Source organism: Papio anubis, chromosome 1, assembly GCF_008728515.1.
Source record: "Papio anubis isolate 15944 chromosome 1, Panubis1.0, whole genome shotgun sequence".
Lineage (NCBI taxonomy): Eukaryota > Metazoa > Chordata > Mammalia > Primates > Cercopithecidae > Papio > Papio anubis.
Genome location: NC_044976.1, coordinates 191,575,078 through 191,593,494, shown reverse-complemented (window position 1 = coordinate 191,593,494; position 18,417 = coordinate 191,575,078). Strand labels below are relative to the sequence as shown.

The 18,417-nt window shown below is 39.1% G+C and overlaps 2 protein-coding genes across 2 annotated transcripts in view; both read right to left on the bottom strand.

Annotated features, from left to right (window-relative positions):
* Positions 1-10,320, bottom strand: part of F5 (coagulation factor V) — a 72,210-nt gene extending 61,890 nt beyond the window's left edge. The window contains exons 1-2 of the mRNA XM_021930714.2: positions 9,925-10,320; positions 6,089-6,180 (exon numbers count right to left, since the gene is read on the bottom strand). Of these exons, the coding sequence (XP_021786406.2) occupies positions 6,089-6,180; positions 9,925-10,082 (250 nt within the window). The 5' untranslated portion in view covers positions 10,083-10,320. The remainder of the gene's footprint in view (positions 1-6,088; positions 6,181-9,924) is intronic.
* Positions 10,321-12,341: 2,021 nt separating this feature from the next.
* SELP (selectin P) overlaps positions 12,342-18,417 on the bottom strand; it is a 43,228-nt gene continuing 37,152 nt past the window's right edge. The window contains exons 14-17 of the mRNA XM_003893533.4: positions 17,389-17,508; positions 15,215-15,245; positions 13,908-13,963; positions 12,342-13,322 (exon numbers count right to left, since the gene is read on the bottom strand). Of these exons, the coding sequence (XP_003893582.2) occupies positions 13,909-13,963; positions 15,215-15,245; positions 17,389-17,508 (206 nt within the window). The 3' untranslated portion in view covers positions 12,342-13,322; position 13,908. The remainder of the gene's footprint in view (positions 13,323-13,907; positions 13,964-15,214; positions 15,246-17,388; positions 17,509-18,417) is intronic.

Here is an 18,417-nt window from a genome sequence, read left to right as displayed (position 1 = left end):
TAAGTTTGCAGTAACTGGTTACCAAAGCAATGGTAAACTCTGATCTCTGGGACAGAGATCCTATCTTTCCCTACCCCTGTCTTGCCACCCATGGTTGTCCTATTCATTTCCTTGAACTCCTAGTCCTGGAATTTATTCTGATCTTGTGCCTGAAGCTTTTTGTTTGTTTTTATGTTGGCTTTACACAGGACTGTGGAGGTCACAAAGTTCAGTCCTTATTTTAGTTAACAAAGCCTGGGAGGTAGGAATAGGGGGACAAGGATGACTTGCCCAAGGTCAGTCAGTGATCTGGTAGCATTGCTGGGATCAGAACTCAGATCTCTGGACTCCTGAGCCAGGGCTCACGCCCCCATCTTTATAGAACAGTCCAGATGTCTACACCTCTTTTGACTCCTGACATGTCTGACTCCACTGACTGACCCCTCTCTTCCAGCTGCTACCCTCTGTCTTGGCTCCTGATGGAAGTTTCCACTGACTATTCCCACCTAACCTGGCTGCCAGTGAGCCCAACAGGGTGCTGACTATGCTGCCAATTATGTACCGCATTTAGTTGCCATGGTTCTCTTGCTTGGTTGGTTTGTTTATTGGCATCACATGGCTGCAAATACCAGATGCCCAGAGAAAGTCTATTAAGTTATTTAACCTAATAAGACCTATTACTTCAGTGGACAGTTTGGAGTATTTACTCAACCTCCCCTCCTACTTCTTCAGAATTAAGGCAAAACAAAAGGATGTTTTCATAAATGCATACGGAATACTTTCAAGCATGTAGGAAAACACATGGCTAAATGGTTTTCCAGCTGCTCTTCAGCTCCTCCATCAGCCAGATGGCCTAAGACCCTTCTCACCCTCTCCTCAGTGCCCAAAGCTGGATGGGGGAAAGGAGTGGCCTACTTCAGGGCTTGGGGAAGCCAGCACAGCATGTACCCAATTTAGTGCAGTTGTGGAACTGGAAAAGGACTGACTGCAGAAGGTCAGCTAATCCAATCCCCTGCTCTTAGGTGAACAAGGCATTACATAACACAAGGTAGTGATTGTTGCAGCTATTTCAAAACTCCTTCAGGGACAAACATTTTATAATTTGTCCCTGAAAAATGGGGAGACTCAAAACTAGCCAATTTAATTAATTACTTATTTATTTAGAGGTGAGGCCGTACTTTGTCACCCAGGCTGGAGTGCAGTGGTGTGATCATAACTCATTGCAGCCTCAAACTCCTGGGCTCAAGTGATGCTCTTGTCTTAAATGACCCTCTTGCCTTAGCACCCCCAGTAGCTGAAACTACAGGCATGTACCACCATGCCTGACTAATTAAAAAAAGTATATATTTTTAAATAGAAACAGGGTCTTACTACATTGCTCAGATTGGTCTCATACTCCTGGCCTCAAGCAATCCTCCCACCTTGGCCTCCCAAAGTGCTGGGATTATAGGCGTGAGCCACTATGCCCAGCCAAAACTAGCCATTTTAAAGCCCAAGACAGAATTCCTAAAAATGACCCCAGCCATACTCCTTCACCTGCCCAAATGTCCATAAACTTTATTGGACATCTTCAGACCTCCAATCCTGCAGCCCAGCCCCCTGCAATTACAATAACTAACAGCAATACTAGTTCATGCTGCAGGAGTGAGGCTCATGATTTGTTCAGGGCTCAGCTAGAATCATAGCCAGCAGATGAGTGGAGCAGGACATAGGGGAAAGGAACAAATGACACAGGACTAGTCTGGGGAATGGGAGAAGCCACATAGTTAATGGCAGTGTTCAAATCCAGATCTCAGTCAAAATAAAAGGCTTTTCCTTCATGCCAGATTTGCCTCCTTGTATCAACTACTATAGAGATACAAAGGTGAATAAGATACCACTCCTGCACTTCAGAAGTTCATAGTTAAGCAACTTTGGACGTTCAGGAAGTGATTACATTAAAATGGACGTCAAAATGCCTTTGTTCACAAAAAACAAATATATTCTGAGATACACAGGGGTTGACAGAAAGGTGCAAAGGCCTTACACATAAATTGGAAACTGTTCTCACCAACTGTCAGAGTCTGGCTCTACTAAGGTTAAAGCAGGAAATCACTACAAAACATAATCACCTGAAAGGACTTTGATCATAGTACCCTTTTCTTCAAAAACTATCCATGCCTTTTTATTGTTTAAAAATCTTCAGCCTGGAATTAGTCCTTTCCATCTCTTACGGCATTCAGCACAATGTCTTACACAGCAAAGGGATTAAAATTTGCTTAGCTTGGCAAAAGCCACAAAAGGTACACCTTTAAATACCTGCCAATTCCTCTTTTCCTGGCCCTAATGAGTATGTTTCCCACCTCATATTCCCTTCATCTACCTACAATTTAATTTAATTAAACAGTTCTTAAGTATCTATTGTATATGCTAAGCTTGGAGCTGGAGCTCTGAAAATGAATAGACTCTGTGATATAGGACAGGACATCCTTCAACTTCCTGCTCACAACTACAAACTTAATTTTATTGGCAACGTTATCTTCTGCTTTCCGGGCCCCCAATGAAGGTAGTAGCCATTCTACCTAAGGCCAAGCCGGCCCAAGGTTTGAATCCCAATGCTTCCTGCTTCTTCCAAGTCTTCTCTCTCAGATGTTTTTATCCCCTCGTTTTCTATTGGAAAGGACTTTGTGGCATTTCTATGGAGTCTTCCCTTAAATATTTTAAGTCTCTGTATTCCTTTTTATAAAATTCTCAAATATCCTGAAGCTCCTGAGTCTGCCTCAGAACTACACTGTCTCTCCTCCCATCTGGAACCAAGTTTCAGGGAAGAGTTATCTGTAAGACCCTTCTGCTTCAGTTTCCTTGCCTTCCATTCACTCCTCATCCTGCCATCTGGACTTGCCCCACTATTCCATAATAAAAGGACCATATTTTGGCCCTTATATTAATAACTCTTCATAGCATTTGACCCTTTGCTTCCGGGATACCACATTCTCTAGATTTCTTCTCCCCTCCCTGAACAGGCTTTCTCAAGCTCCTTGGTAAACTTTTCTTTCTTGGCTCATCCCTTGGACTTTGCTGCTACTTTGAGCTCTGTCTGCAGCCTTCTCTTCTCATCACATCCTCCCTGGTAAGTTTGCACCCTCTAAATGCTTCAATTACCATCTTTGTTCTGATGTCTCCCAAATGTTTACAGCTAGCTCAGTTCTCTCTTTTGAGGGCCAAACTTCTACACCGATCTGCTCATTTAACATCTCTAGGCAGACATTCTATAGACAGACTCCAAATCTATACTTATCACCTTCCCTCACAAACTATCTCCTTTTCTTAAATTTTCTTTCTTACTGAATGGCACCCTATCCACTCTGCTGTTCAAGCCAGAACCTTGAAGTCCATAATAATTCCCTTTTCTTCCTCATTATCCATATCTAATGAGTCACCAAGTTTAATTGATTTTAGCTCCTAAATCATTTTCCCCATCTCAGCTTCTCTGCTATCTGGATTGATACAACAGTCCCATAACTGGTTTCTCTGGCTCTGGACTCTGGTCTTCCTCCAATCCATTCTCTATAATTGGAGAGAATCGTCTTTCTAAAGGACAAATCTTTCTCCTGCTGAATTCCTATTAGGGAGTCCCTATTCCTCTCACTATAAAGCCTAGCATGGATGCCTGATCTCCATCTAGTTGCATCTCTTGTTAATTCCTTCCCTGAAGTTTGTGCTCCAGCTGTGCTGATTCAGTTATGGTTCCACAAACATACCATACTCTCACCTCCAAACTTTGAAACATTCTGTGCCTTGGTTTAAAATGCATCTACCCTCCAATGCCTTGCCTCCCCACTTGGATTTCCAAGATCCTACTCTTTTTTCAGCTATCAACCTAGAAAGAGAAGTACTTTCCTGCCCACCAGACTGGAGATAGGTCTCCTATGTCCTACTACAGAATCCTCATCATAGTTCTTCCTTATTGCTCTACTGTTATTGCTTGTCTACCTATAGGTTATCCCCAGTAGCTGGTTGACTCCTGGAAGTCAAGATCCATGTCTTATTCACTTAATCCCAGAACCTGGAATGTGGTAGGTTCTCAATACACAATTTTTTTTTTTTTTTTTTTTTTTTTTTTTTTTTTTTTTGAGATAGAGCCTCGCTCTGTCACCCAGGCTGGAGTGAAATGATGCGATCTTGGCTCACTGCAGCCTCCACCTCCTGGGTTCAAGTGATTCTCATGTCTCAGCCTCCTGAGTAGCTGGGGCTACAGGCACACACCACCATGTGCAACTAATTTTTGTATTTTCAGTAGAGACAGGGTTTCACCATGTGGGCCAGGCTGGTCTGGAACTCCTGACCTCAAGTGATCCATCTGCCTTGGCCTCCCAAAGTGCATGAGCCACTGTGCCCGGACTCAATACACAATTATTTTAAAATAAAAGAATATTTAAATGCAGATTTGTTTAAAATTAAATAAATATATAAATGAACACATATGAAGGATATATAAATGAGTGGAGAAATATAGATATATAGATATCCATAATACTATGACATATATGATCTAAGTTATGATTAATAATAGCAGCAACAATAACAATAATGTAGCTAACTTCTACTGAGTGCATATTATGTGTCAGCATCATTATAAATACTTTGTACTTATGAACTGAATTGATCCCTATAATATATTTAGAAGGTAGGGATTAATTCAAGGTTCTGGGGGTGTGTAGAAAAGGGAAGATTTAATTCTGCTGATATTGAGGGGGTGTCAGTGTAGCTTCAGAGGAAAAGTGGCTTCTGGGTAGATAGTAGTGAAAGCCTTGGTTTTGGGTGAGATTGGAACCCTAGGGGAGAATATCTGGTGGGGATACTGAGCAGGAGTGGTAAGAGAAGTCAGAAAACCCAGGGGAAGTGACAATAGAAAAACCAGGTAAAGAGAGAGCTTCAAAAAGGAAGAATGTTAAATATCCTAGTAATGTCTAGTAGTAAAAGAAAACAGGCTCTGGCACCTCAAGTCCTGAGTGCCCTTTTGTGAGAGTAATTTTAGTAGACTCATTCATACTAAAGCAGACTAGGAAAAGAATATAGGCGAAGAAATGTAGAGAGTGATACAGAGTCGTCATACAAAAACTGAAGTGAAGGAAAGGAGAGAAAAGGAAAAGGCAGGCAGGGTCACGGGGAGATTTTTTTTTTTTTTTCTTTTTCTAGATAGGAGTTAGCCTGGACATGGTTTGGTTTGGTTTTGGTTTGGTTGTTGATTTTTAACAAAAAGGAAGACTCCCATTGAGTAAATATTGAAGATTAAGAGAGATCAGAAGAGGCAGGACAGACTAGGATGATTCTCGGAAAGACAGCAGGTCTTCATCTGATTGGGGAAAGGGACAGGTGAATTACTGACAAGGGGACTCAACTGGAGGAAGTGCTCCCTTGATGGTCTGTATCATCTCTGTAGAATATGGTATCATAGTTAAGATACTGGAACCCTATTCAACCCAGTCTTCTTGATAAAGGAAGAGATGAGGAAAAAAGAAGAGATTTTCTTTAAAAATTATGGCTATGGTATGTATCACACTAGATAAATAGGAGACGCAAAAGAGTCAGCCATACATAGTACCTTTGAATGAATCTAGGGAGCCAAATGGAAGCAAACAATCATTCTGCAGAGGCACATCTGTGCTCATTAAACTAGACCATAATCTCCATGAACCCAGGATATGAGCCTGTCTTGTCCACTGTTGCATCCACAGTGCCTACCTATTTCAATGCCCAGCCCATACCAGGTACTCAATAACAGTTTTTTAGATGAATGAATAAAAATTCAAACACTTATAAGTTTTATTTAGCTATTTTAATCAAGGTTAAAAACAGAGCCAGTTTCATGGGTTTGTGACCTGGGCAGTTTCACAGGGCCCCATGCCCCGAAGGGCCCCTGGTTTGGTTTAATACTTTGCAGTCACTACTTTGAAATGTTCAGTAATATGAACAAGGGGCCCCACATATTATGCAGCCAGTACTTGTTAAAAAAGAAAACACATATTTCTACAAATTTCCAAGTAAATGGATACTTTAGATGCATGTGAATGCCAAATTACCCATAGAAATTTATCTTTAAAATTAAAAAAGTATATTTCAGGCTTACCTGAAATGCTAGATTGTGGTTTTTCTTTCTTAAAATATGGTTCATACTCTCTGTAGACAATTTTCTTAAAGGAAGTTGCAGAAAGATTCAAACTGGAAATAAAATACAAAAACTAATTTGCAAGGCATATTCAACATCTATTTCTCACATCACAAAAAAAGTAGATCTCTCATATCTTCAGACTTCTAGTAGAATACCAGTATCTTTATTGCATTTCAGAAGCCCATAGTTTTATAAATATGATCAATAAATAAAGTTAATGAAATAATTATTGGTCTCTTCAAAAATATCCTGTTGTGATAACTATTTGTTCACAAGTTAATCTACCCTAATATCATTCCTCAGAATCAATTTTCTAAAAAGAACCCAATATCATAGTATAAACCCAAACTGTAGGTTTAGATTTTACATGATTAAAATATGACCAAATCCTTTATGAATAAATATATGAGCTGTTTTTCAACTGATCAATCAAAAATAGTTTTAATCTACTGGGGAACATCGTGAAAAAGTATTGATTTGGTGGAATTTATTTCTAGTTGAGAGGTGAGAGATGGCTAATGGGATAAAAGCCCTGGGATTCATATTGGAAACAAACAAATGAAAAAACTGTTTTGGAAACAGTCAGTAACTTGTCCAAGAGACACAGTTGATAAGTGGCAGAACCAATATTAAAAAATGTGAAACCACCGCATTCATGATTTAAAAAAATATTAGAGAGAGGACAGACAACAGGGAGAGTCGTGAGTGGTGAGTTACTTTCCTGTTGTTGCTGTTGTTGTTGTTGTTATTGTTCTGTACCTCTAAAGACACATCATTCTTATCCTTGTCTTAAACTCAAAGATGAGGGTAAAAGGAAAGAGAATTCAGAGAAAATACCTTACAAATGTCTCAATCAGTTGATCAGAGTGGCTTTGTTTTGCTTTCTAATGTGGGGACAGTGGCCCAGCCATAATCAAGACATAACAGCACCCACATATGCCATGCCTTCTATACAGCATGGTGGCTAGGGTGCAGGCTGTGAATTCAGTATCTCTGGACTTGAAGACTACATCTACCTCTTATTGTTTTATCTTGAAAAGTTTACTTAATTCATTTGTGCCTCAGTTTCTACAACTATAAGATGAGATTAATACTGAAATCTCCCTCACAGAATTGTTGTATAATTTTAAATAAGTTGATATGTACAAAAGGCACAGAACTGGCACACTAGAAATACTTAATCCATGTTAGCTAGTAATATTTTGTAAATATAATTAGAGTTAGTCTTTAGCCTTCAGGTTTTCACAGAAAGCAAAAACAAATCTGTAGTTATAGTAATGCTCACAAATTTTAATATGTGGAATACAGGAACTGTGTTAATATGTGGGGGCAGGATTAAAGGAGGCATGTAAGTACTTTTAGAATGGCTAGATAGAGAAGGTAGTGGATTCTCCATCACTGGCAGTATTCAAGTAGAAATTAGACAACTACTTGGTAAGGTCATCGGTGCTGAGGGCAGGGGAAAAAGTAGAAGGTTAAAACACCTTAATATGTTTGAATATGAATTAAATGACCTCTTAGCGTTCTTATAACTTAAGAATTCTAAGATTCTATATACTAATGTCCCTAATGTGGAAGTCCATTTTTATTTATTTTTTTAGTACAATTGAAAAGTTATTGTCCTCCCCTGCCCCAGATCTTTGATACAGAAATGTAGATGATGGTATAAAATCTTTACTAAAAAATATCAGTCTCTTATGTGGAGTAATTTCAACAGAGAGAGGTTTTCTAACAAGTTTTACTATGTATGCTGTGTATTTATACTGAGGTATGTCTATTTTAATCTGAACAATTTCTATTGGAAAATAATCTATCTGATTAAAAAGTTACAGATGATATGAATTCAAACAATGTGTACAATGAGTTTTTCATTTATAAGGATTGTTTAAAGATGATTTGTTCATAGTCACAAAATCATATAAAGCTAGAACCCTAGGAGGAAAATGTATGTGTATCTTTTCTTCAATATCTCTTTGTATTATGTGAGTGACTAAACAAGGTTTCTAAGGAAATTTTTGAAAGTGTTCATCTCAGACTTGGAGCAAGAATAATACGTACATTTTACCTTTACAAGGCATTGTCCTGCTAATATTATATGAAATAAGTAGACGGATTTCTGCTTTGTGCTAAAATACACTTTGCCAAAAGATGGAGTTGTCTACGTTGATATTCATCTAGTGAGTATCATAGCTCTAGGGGCAGGACAAGTTAGAACAAGTTCTTAGTGTAAGCAGCCGGATATATGGATTAGATTTTTCATAAGAAAATGCTAGAGAGAAGTGATATGATTTAGGGTTAAACAATATGACAGTTTGCTTGGGTTATGTTTCTATGGTTTTGACTCAACAATTGCTACCAGAGAAATGACTCTCCAGAACTTTGGAAACTTATCCACAGGGTGAGGGGACAGAATGACCAGTCGTGGTTCCCTGTGTACTCACCTTGTGAATCAGACCTTTGCCCTATGTGATTCTGCCTCCAGCATTTTGCTTGCTATTTTCAATGCTAACTACAGACAAGAGAAAAAACTCCCAAGCGTAAACCCAGCATGCTATAAGAAAGCCAACAACCAAGTTTGCATTCTACTCATGAGCAGGCAAGATTAGTGTTAGAAGGACTGTTATTTTCCTTGGGGTTTTAGCTTACCGAAGGGTGTGGGTGTGACCTAGATTGTCACTTTGAAGTACAATATTTAAAATGATTATTTTTGAAAAGGAGGGATCTCTTCTTATTATAAGACCAAGATCATGTGTAATACCCTGCAAAATAACCCAGTTACAATGAGAGTTTTTAAAAGGTTAATATCATACACTAAAAGATCTAAAATATTACATTAGTTTTTGGCAGATTGCTTTGGTTTTGTAATTGTAAAAGAGGAACACATCTTTCATAATAAACTGTGATGTTAGGGAAAAAAGTGAGTCACACTAGCAGGTTTACCATTTAAAAAATAACTAACTGGAAATATTGAATAGACTCTATGATTTAGTTAATTTCTGAGAAGTCTTATTTTTAACATTTCAATTAGAAAAAATAGTTTGCAACTCAAGGGTAGTATTTTATATGAATTAAACCTCCTCTCAGTTACATACCATATCCCAGGACATGATTAACAGAGAGAAAAAAATGAAGAGTCACATTCAACAGGATAAATAAGTCATACCCCAGGACATGATTAACAGAGAGAAAAAAATGAAGAGTCACATTCAGTAGGATAAGTAAGTCAAATATGAAGCAGAAAAAAGGTGAAAGTACAAAAACATACAAGAACTGATGATATTTTGAAAATCATTTATAAGGCAGCAATAAAATTATATGACAAAAAGCACAAGGTGTTCATTTTTAGTTTTAGAAGATGAAGCTATGTAGACAAGGGAATAAATAATATGTAAATAGGAGTCTTATAAAAATACTATACAACTAAATATCTGGAACAGGAATTTCCAGAAAGCACTAATGAGGAAGCAATCCCTGGTGCCTTTGAATTCACCAATATATAAGCCAACACAAACATACTAACAAAACTGTATTGAAAATAAACTTGAACAGAAAGCATCATCTAACCAATCAAATGGAATGCTTTCTATACCCTCAGAATGATAAACTACATTATTGGAGGCAAAATTAGCATTCGCCCAGTTTATTTAATTCAGTGTACTCTCCTATTAGTTATATTTACTTACCTGAAGTTAAAAAAAAAAAAAAAAAAGCCATGACATTGCAAAGAAAATGTTGTCTAAAAGAAATAGATTTTCCTCTCTAGAGAAGCCCACCCAGATCCACACCTGAGTTACCTTGAGTTTGTGGACTCAGGTCGGTAGCTCCAACTGATGCCCTGAGCAGCCACGTAGAACTGCCTTAGCTGTACCGCTTCTGTCCCTTGTCTCCCCCAGCCTACCCAGCTGGTGCCCAAGACCACCAGGACCCAGAGGCGTGGGCAGCGTGGTAACATGCTTCCTTTCCTGCTCCCGCTGGCTGCCACCACCCCAGGACCTGGGCAGCCGCTCGTCGAGCTGCTGACTAACCCCGCTCCTGGCTGTCCCAGCTGCAATGAGCTCTGAAGGCTGTGGGTGGCAGCTTCCTTCTCCCCTGCGGTTCTTACAAACTGCAGCGGCAGCCTCTGGCTCTCCCTCCCTCCCCTTTTTCTGGGGCTTTTCCTGGCAGGGGTTTGGTGAGATCACAGCTCCCAGCGACCAGAGGTATTAGGGAGAGCAACCAAACTAGTGACTGTTTTACTACAGGTGAAGAAGGGGCAGAGATCAGAGACTCTAGCAGGCGGGACAATGCCCAGGGATTCATGAGCCGGACAAAACTGTATCCCTCCATTTCCACCGGCCAACAGCACGGAAGCAGTCGTCCCTTACCACTGACCTGAGGCCTGCCTAGGTCCAAGCTCACACTTGGAGAACCTTCTGTGCAGTGCAGTGGTACCCAACCACCTTAAGCAGATGGCTCGCCTTTTGATCTGAGGAAAAGAGTATTGTGCCCTGCTACCCGGCACTGAAACACTATTTTCAAGTGGTGGAGAAGAAGGGAACAAACACATGGACAAGGCCTACTGCTCTGAATCGCCTTCCTGGTCTCTATCAAGGCACAGTTCTGCCTTGATAAGGGCCTGTAGCTAGCTAAGCTGCAGCATAGCAGAGGGCTTAAAGAACTTGGCTGAAAAAAAAATCAGTTGTCCAGTTTTCAGTTTCACTTACTAGCTGTGTTGTCTTGGGCAAGTTACTGTACCTCTCTGTTCAGTTTTGATATCTGTGAAATAAGGATGACAATAATGGTTTTTCCTGATAGGGTATGTTGGGAGGACAAAATGCTACTGTAAACTATAGTTCCAGCACTTAGCACACAGCGGCTAGGCGCAGTGGCTCACACCTGTAATCGCAGCACTTTGGGAGGCCAAGGAGAGTGAATCACCTGAGGTCAGGAGCTCAAGACCAGCCTAGTCAACATGGTGAAACCCTGTCTCTACTAAAAATACAAAAAAATTAGCCAGGAGTTGTGATGGACACCTGTAATCCCACCTACTCAAGAGATTGAGGCAAGAGAATTGCTTGAACCCGGAAAGTGGAGGTTGCAGTGAGCTGATAACGTGCCATCTTACTCCAGCCTAGGCTACAAGAACAAAACTCCATAAAAAAAAAAAAAAGAAAGAAAAGAAAGAAAGAAAGAAAGAAAGAAAGAGAGAGAGAGAGAGAGAGAGAAAGAAAGAAAGAAAGAAAGAAAGAAAGAAAGAAAGAAAGAAAGTAAGTCACACATTTGTTACTATGATCATATTTTCCTGTCTCTAGGACCCCTTGTATTCTTGTATTTCTTGAAGGATCTAGTTGTTTCACACCACCTTAAATCTTACTTTGCTGTTGATAGAGAATCTGAGAATTATATCGTCTGAGACATCATAATGACTTGTCCTGGGTTCCCTGTATCTGCATGGCTCCAAGTTTCTGTCATGCTTTATGCATTCAGTACATTCAATAAATTGTAATCTGGCACCTCACATGAGGTCTCTGTTAATGATATCAGGCTCATCAACAGCCTTTTCCCCCCTCCCCACTCCCCTCAGTGTTCTGTCTTTCCTCCTGTGCTGATATTATTCTACCAACTTAGAATGCCCATTTTCTTCCTCTTTGCTGGGTCATTCTTTACAGTGCAGGGTTCTGCCTGTCTCCCAGATTCTGGGCTCCAATGGACTTTTCCATTTTATGAACTATTATAACACTATTCAAATTGTATAATCATGTTAATTACCTTTGGTTATTCCATGTAGGTATCTATTGTCTCCCTGACTGAACAGTTGCTTACACTTCTTTATCTACAATGTTATCAGTGTCTCCCAAAGTTGGTAGCCCATCAGAATTCCCAGGGGAACTTTTACAAAATGTAGATTCTGACTCAGGAAATAGGGCTGAGACCAAAGTCCTAGAACATCTAGCCTATTGATTGACGTATAAATAAGCAGTCAGAGATGCTACTGGCAGTGTATCAGAGAAACGTTTTGAAAGCACTGTGTCCCTAAATCCCAAGGTTACTACCAACATTGTTGCAACATTACTGTAACCTTTGAGTAGGCTGCTTTTTTTACTTGGATGTTTGCTTATGTATATACAGTGTACATGACATGTTTATTGCATTACATTTTACAGAGACAAGATGACTACTATAATGTTTGGCTCTCTATTTTTTTTAACATCAGTTCCAGATAAACACTGTATAACTTTCAATGACCTATTTATTAAACATGGGATTTAAAGAACATGTAAAACACATTTGTTCTTCCCTGTAAAACATTAAGGTGATGAAGAATTTTTCCATTTCTCTGATTTTCTGAGTGGAGGGTGTGTGATACAAATTTGCTGGCTGACTGAATGGTTGAGGTGTAAACAGGACAACCATAATTATGTGTTATTACACTGATGGTAAACAATGTGATATACACAGACCTTACTGAACGAACCATCAAATAGAGGAACATGGCATTTGGGGAAAATTCTTTTAATTATACATTTGAATATTAGTCTTTGGGTCCTTTGAGGGACAGTGACTGGTGGCAGGAAGGTCCACAGTGACATGTATCCTCCTGGCTTGATTCTTGGCCTTCTGCAGCCTCTGGTGCCATCCAGAGGACTCTCTGGAAGCCTCAGAGCAGAGGTCCAAGAGGCCTCATCAACCGCAACCACTGGAGACTCCAGAAGATGCTACAGGAATTGCTTCCAGTTAGAGATGCCACCTGCTTTCCAACGAAGTAGAGAAAGCCTTCCTTCAATCAAAAAATAAAGAGGTATTTTTGTTTCTCCACAGTCTGGTCTTCTTGTGAGTCAGATGCTCCAGTCTCTTTGGTTCACTGGTAGTTCAAGTGACAGGTGAGTCAAAGCACAGAGACTACTGCAGAAACATTTGCTCCTGGCTTCTGTGGCTTGTATTACAGGAAGAGAAGAGGTGGGGCAGGAAGGGGTGGTAGGTTGAGAATTTGAGATTGTACCACAATCCCAAACTCAGGAAACAGGGTTGGTCCAGAGCTGGTCCAACAGGCTGGTCCAGAGCTAATCTAAGGTAATTCCATGTCTTTGATTCACAGGTGTTTATGGAAAACTGCAGCAAATGCATTATAGTTAAGTCAAGTCTAGCAGGAAACTTGATATTCACAACAGGATCATATGGAGCTGAATGAGGTGACCAGGAAAAGGACAGGTCTCTGAAAATGAGACCAAAGAAATTTAAATAATTATCATTTCCTTAAAAAAAAAAAGGAAAGAAAAAAATTGCTCATCATATCTACCCCCTGAGGCTCAGCATAATCTTTTCTTTCTAGATTTTGAATATTCTGCCATTCAGGTTTTTTGTAGGACACTCAGCTACCCACTGAATTTTTTGGGAGAGGGATAGCATCAGATTATTTTTGTTTTTCCAGCAGGTAGCATAGGGAATTGACTCCATAACAGTTCGAAAACATTTTTCAGCAGTCTTGACTTCTGCTTTGCAGGAAAGGTCACGTCATCACCACCTAGCAGCCAATAATGGAAATGTCACACATCCTGAAATAAGTTATGTCTTGTTAGGACATTTCTGTCCTGGAGGAAATGGAAATCCTTATGTGAACTCTATTGTCATTCCGTTGTCATACCTGTGTCCTACTGCCAACACAATTTCCTTCATGCCTGAAAATCTAATACATACTTAAAACGTAATACATGATGACATAAAGAAAAGTTAAGCTTTATAGTCTTCCTTTTTCCCTATTGTTCTATTTCCTTCAAAAATATCTTCATAGGTATGTTACCTTAAGAACTCGGGTCAAATGCAGCATTTGTAAAAACTCCATATGTTCCTAGGTGGCTAAAAAACAGAAACACAAGGGTGACCACCATATACTGCTTAGTTGTCAACAACACAGTCCAACACATAGTATTTCCAGAAACCATAAATTACCATCCACCCCTGGAATTCTGCTTTAGAAAGGAAAGAAAAATAAAGGCCAAAGAAATATTCGATATCCCACTTAACAGCTCTGGGTAATTTACATTGTATTTTGTACCCGCACTAAGTTATTGTTGATGTTTTACCTACTGAATACCTGTTATACCCTCTAAGGTGCTGCAACCTCTTCTAGGTGAGAAGAAGTAGTTACAAAATTCTTGGCATTAACACTTGATAATCTAACGGTAGTTTATGATAATCTAACGGTAGTTTTCAAAAGGGGCAGTGTGCCCCCTAGGGGTGTTTTTTGATTTTTATAACCATCAAGAGTTCTACTGATATTGAGTAGGTATGGGGCAAGGGTGCTGGATGTCTGTGACAATAGGGTTCATATAAGGATTTCTATTTCCTCCAGGATGGAAATGTCTTTAAAAGATATCCAGCACCCCTGCCTCCTGCCCACTCAATGTCAGTAGAGCTCTTGTTCGTTGCAAAAATCAAAAGAAATACCCTTGGAGGCATACTGTCCCTTTTTGAAAACTCTTGCTAGATTATAAACAGCAGGGGGTACAGGACACAAAAGAATTGTCCAACACCCCACATAACTTTGGAATATCTGCTCAATATTCATACAGGTTAAAAATCTCTGAGCCTGGAACGCAAGCGCTTTACATGTAAATATTAAGTATTTTTTGCATCTTTAAAAAGTGTAATTGCTATATGAATCAAGGGACAATTATCACAGGTTTTAGGACTCTTTACCAGAGTTGTTCACCATTTTGAAAAATTAGATTAGTGTTGGCCACAGCTCTAATGCTCTTTGAGTCACTAATACAACATTCCCCCATCAGTCCACCTGCATGGCTGCTGCTTTCCTAGTGATTCTGCTGGAAGGTGCATGTTTCTGATGACCTCATTGCATCTGCTGGCACAGCGCCTAAGTTTTTGCATCGTGTTTTTATTATAAATTACTTTTCGTTTTATTTCTACTTTATGTTATAATGAGAATATTTGTTATCTGTGTATTTTACTTCAGAATAGAAAAGAAGACATTTTAAAAGACATTGTAAAAAGGAGGCAGGCATTGCATGTAATCATTCTGACATATTACAGTGAATTATAAAGTCAAGCTAGCAAAATTTACTCAATCATAAAACATTTCTACCTTACCTGTGAGGATTCAAGGGGCATTTTCCATCATCTAAAATAAGCGAGAAGATAAGAATGATTGATTTAAAAAAACAAACAAACAAAAAAAAAACAAGATGAAAGAGAGGGTCATTAAGGATAGAAATTATTGGGGAAAACCAGTAGACTGATTTTCAGGTCAGCTCATTAAAAGGGGAATATTGGGAACAGTCTCTCCCTGAAAGGTAGAAAGTGTTTTAGGCTAAATTGAACATTTGACAATATTTAACTCCAGAGTCCTCTCACTTTCTTCCTCCTTCCTTTCAGTATATACATAACTCAATTTCTTTTCAGGGCATCTTGTGTCACTTGCCCTCAGTCCTTAGCTGGGCAAGCTAATCACATACATAAATCCAAACCAACAGAACAGTGGATGTTTTTCCTCCCAGGTAGCATATTTTTATCCAAATGACAGACTCTCATAGTTGAATTTTCAGCTATGGCTGCAGCATTTTCCTCTTATTTGGCCATAGAAAACTTGAAAGCCTAAAATCAAATTGGGAGAAGCCCAGGAAAAAAAGCTCCCATCCCCAACAAATGAATGTATTTATTATTAAAAATATTGGAACATGGGTAGCTATTTGTCCTTCTGCACTGTTACAGGGTACCGTGGAAATGTCTCAAAGTCAAAGAAAGGACTTGGCGGAAACATCAAGATTAGAGTGATTCCTACATGATCATAGAGATTAAGGCCTAGGAGCTTTTGCCTCTGCCTTCTGGGTCCTGGGTTTGGTTGAGCAAGCACACATTTTGCATGGAGGGATTCACTGTAGCTCTCAGTACCTCTCTTTGGTATTGAAGCAGAGTATTGACCTTTGTCTATTGTCTTGGCCACTCACAGGAGAATATATGAAGATTTGGAAAAACAGCCTCAATGTTTTGGTAGCATTGTAAATGGAGAAAGAATAAGAGTAGGGAACACGTGGTTTTGCCTCTGAGCAGTTAAGAATAGGTGTTGAGACCTATGTCAATAATAGAGAAATTCAATGAGAACTCTTTCAGATTTTTTCACATAGCCACTTTCAATTACCTTGATTTGAGCACTAATGGTCTCTCTGATGCCCCTAGTTACTTTCTATGAGGAGTGATGAAGAAGAGCCCCATTAGGTTATAAACAAAACTTTATGAACTTATACACAGGCTAAGTGGAGAAGATTGAGAAAGGATGTTTTAAACCTTAAGAGATGGGATGTTCCCATCTTTAATTCCTAGACTAAAGTTATTTTTCTGATGAACAATCTGATGAACACAGTTTCCCTTACAGAGAGTTTTCATCTATTTGGTCTTCTCTGTTTAAATCCTGCATCAACTTTACAAGTTTTCAGGAGAAAAAGTAAATCTCTTCGCTTATCACACCAGGTCACCAATACAGGGGCAGCTTCTTCTGCCCCTAACTTCATCTCCTGCCTCCTCCATAATCCCCTTTTGATTCAGATGCACTTAACTGTGAAACATACCATCTTCTCAATGATTTCACACTTTCATGTCTTTCTACATGCCATTTTCTCTAATGGAACTCTATTTCCATTTTCCCCTGGGCTAAATGCCACTCATTCTTCAAAGTTAAGCTTGAAAAAGGCTTTCTCACCTGACAGTCTGGTTAAGGCATCCCTAGTCTATGTTCTAATAATACCTAGGTTGTATTTGTGTCCTAACACACTTACCACACTTCACTACCAGCATTGATTTCACCAGTCTCCCCTCCTGGATTATTCCTTCTTTAATATCAGAAACCATCATTATGAGTCTCACACTCTTAACAGAGATGATGAATAAATGACTGCTACGTGAAGAAATGAGTGAAGTAAGGAAGCATAACACCTTTCTAATTAGTTTTAGTGGTAGCCTAGGGTACTTAGACCAGAGGCCCCAAATGCCAAACTGCAAAGTAACCTCATTTGAATTTTGGGAGAGGGGTTTTGAAAAATTCAGATTTCTGCAGCCACTCCCAAGTCTCCCCATAGAAGGATCTATATTTTTATGAAGTTCCCTAGGTGATTCTAATGGACAGTCAGTTCTCAAGATCACTTATCTTGGCTTTTTTTTTTCTTTTAATGCAAATATTTTCCAACATGAACTACTGAAGTTATGGTTCTACTTCCCCACCCTAAATTATGTGAAAGAAAAAAGCAAAGAGAAGACTCTTTCCTATTTACCTTTTTGTCTGAAACGCTTTCTTAGCAAAGCCAGGAGCGTCCCACCCATTATCAGACCTGTTGTAGAAGCCACCGCTCCACCAAAGTAAGTCAGGGCTTCCTGAATAGTCAGTGGTCCTGCTGCAAAACAAACACGCACACATGCAAGACATAAGAAGCGTATTATGCAAACAAATAATCTTTCTCTCTCAGAAAGTTTCCGAGAACTCTAAGATGTGAGATCAAGTAGGATCACCAAAGGTCCTGGCAATGCTGACAAGCTAACATGAAAGAAGATCTGGAATTCATAAATCCACTGCAACAAAATGGGAAGTGGGGCCTTATTTTATTCCAAGGCTTAAATATAAACCGTAATATCCAAAGGAATCAGGGTGAGGACCCAATAAAAGAAATTGTAGACACAAGAAGCCTATACATGTAAGTTTGGGCAGATAAAATAAAAGTGGGGCCTTATTGTATTCCTAAGGCTTAAATATAAACTGTAATTTCCAAGAAAATTAAGGTAAGGACCCAGTAAAATAAACTGTAAACATAAGAAGCCTACACATGTAAGTTTAGGCAAATAAAATAAACTGTGGGTAATTTTTTTGGCAAAGATTCAGTTATGTAACAAAAGGTAGTCAGGACAAGCCATGAGGGGAAAAAATAAGGGGCTGAAATACAAGCCCAAATAAGTTTTTGCAAACAGATAGAACTTAATTGAGGAAGATCTGCTAGGGTATTTTTAGTGTTAAGTGGTAAGCAAAGGTCTTCTGATATAATAAATTAGAAATCTGCATGAAATAACTCCCAGTTTAAAACATTTTGAAACTTCAAGGTCTGTTAAACAGAGATTATAATGAAGGGAAAGGTTTCACTTCACAAATTGAACACTGAAAAGGAGGGGTGATTACCTACAGTCACTGGATTGAATTTCCACCACTCTATAAGGTAAGGAGATTCTGCCTGATTCATTGTGAAAAACTTATTAAGCAGGGGGAAACCCAGTGATGGAAAGCAAGACCACTATGAGAAAGACACAGAAGAAAC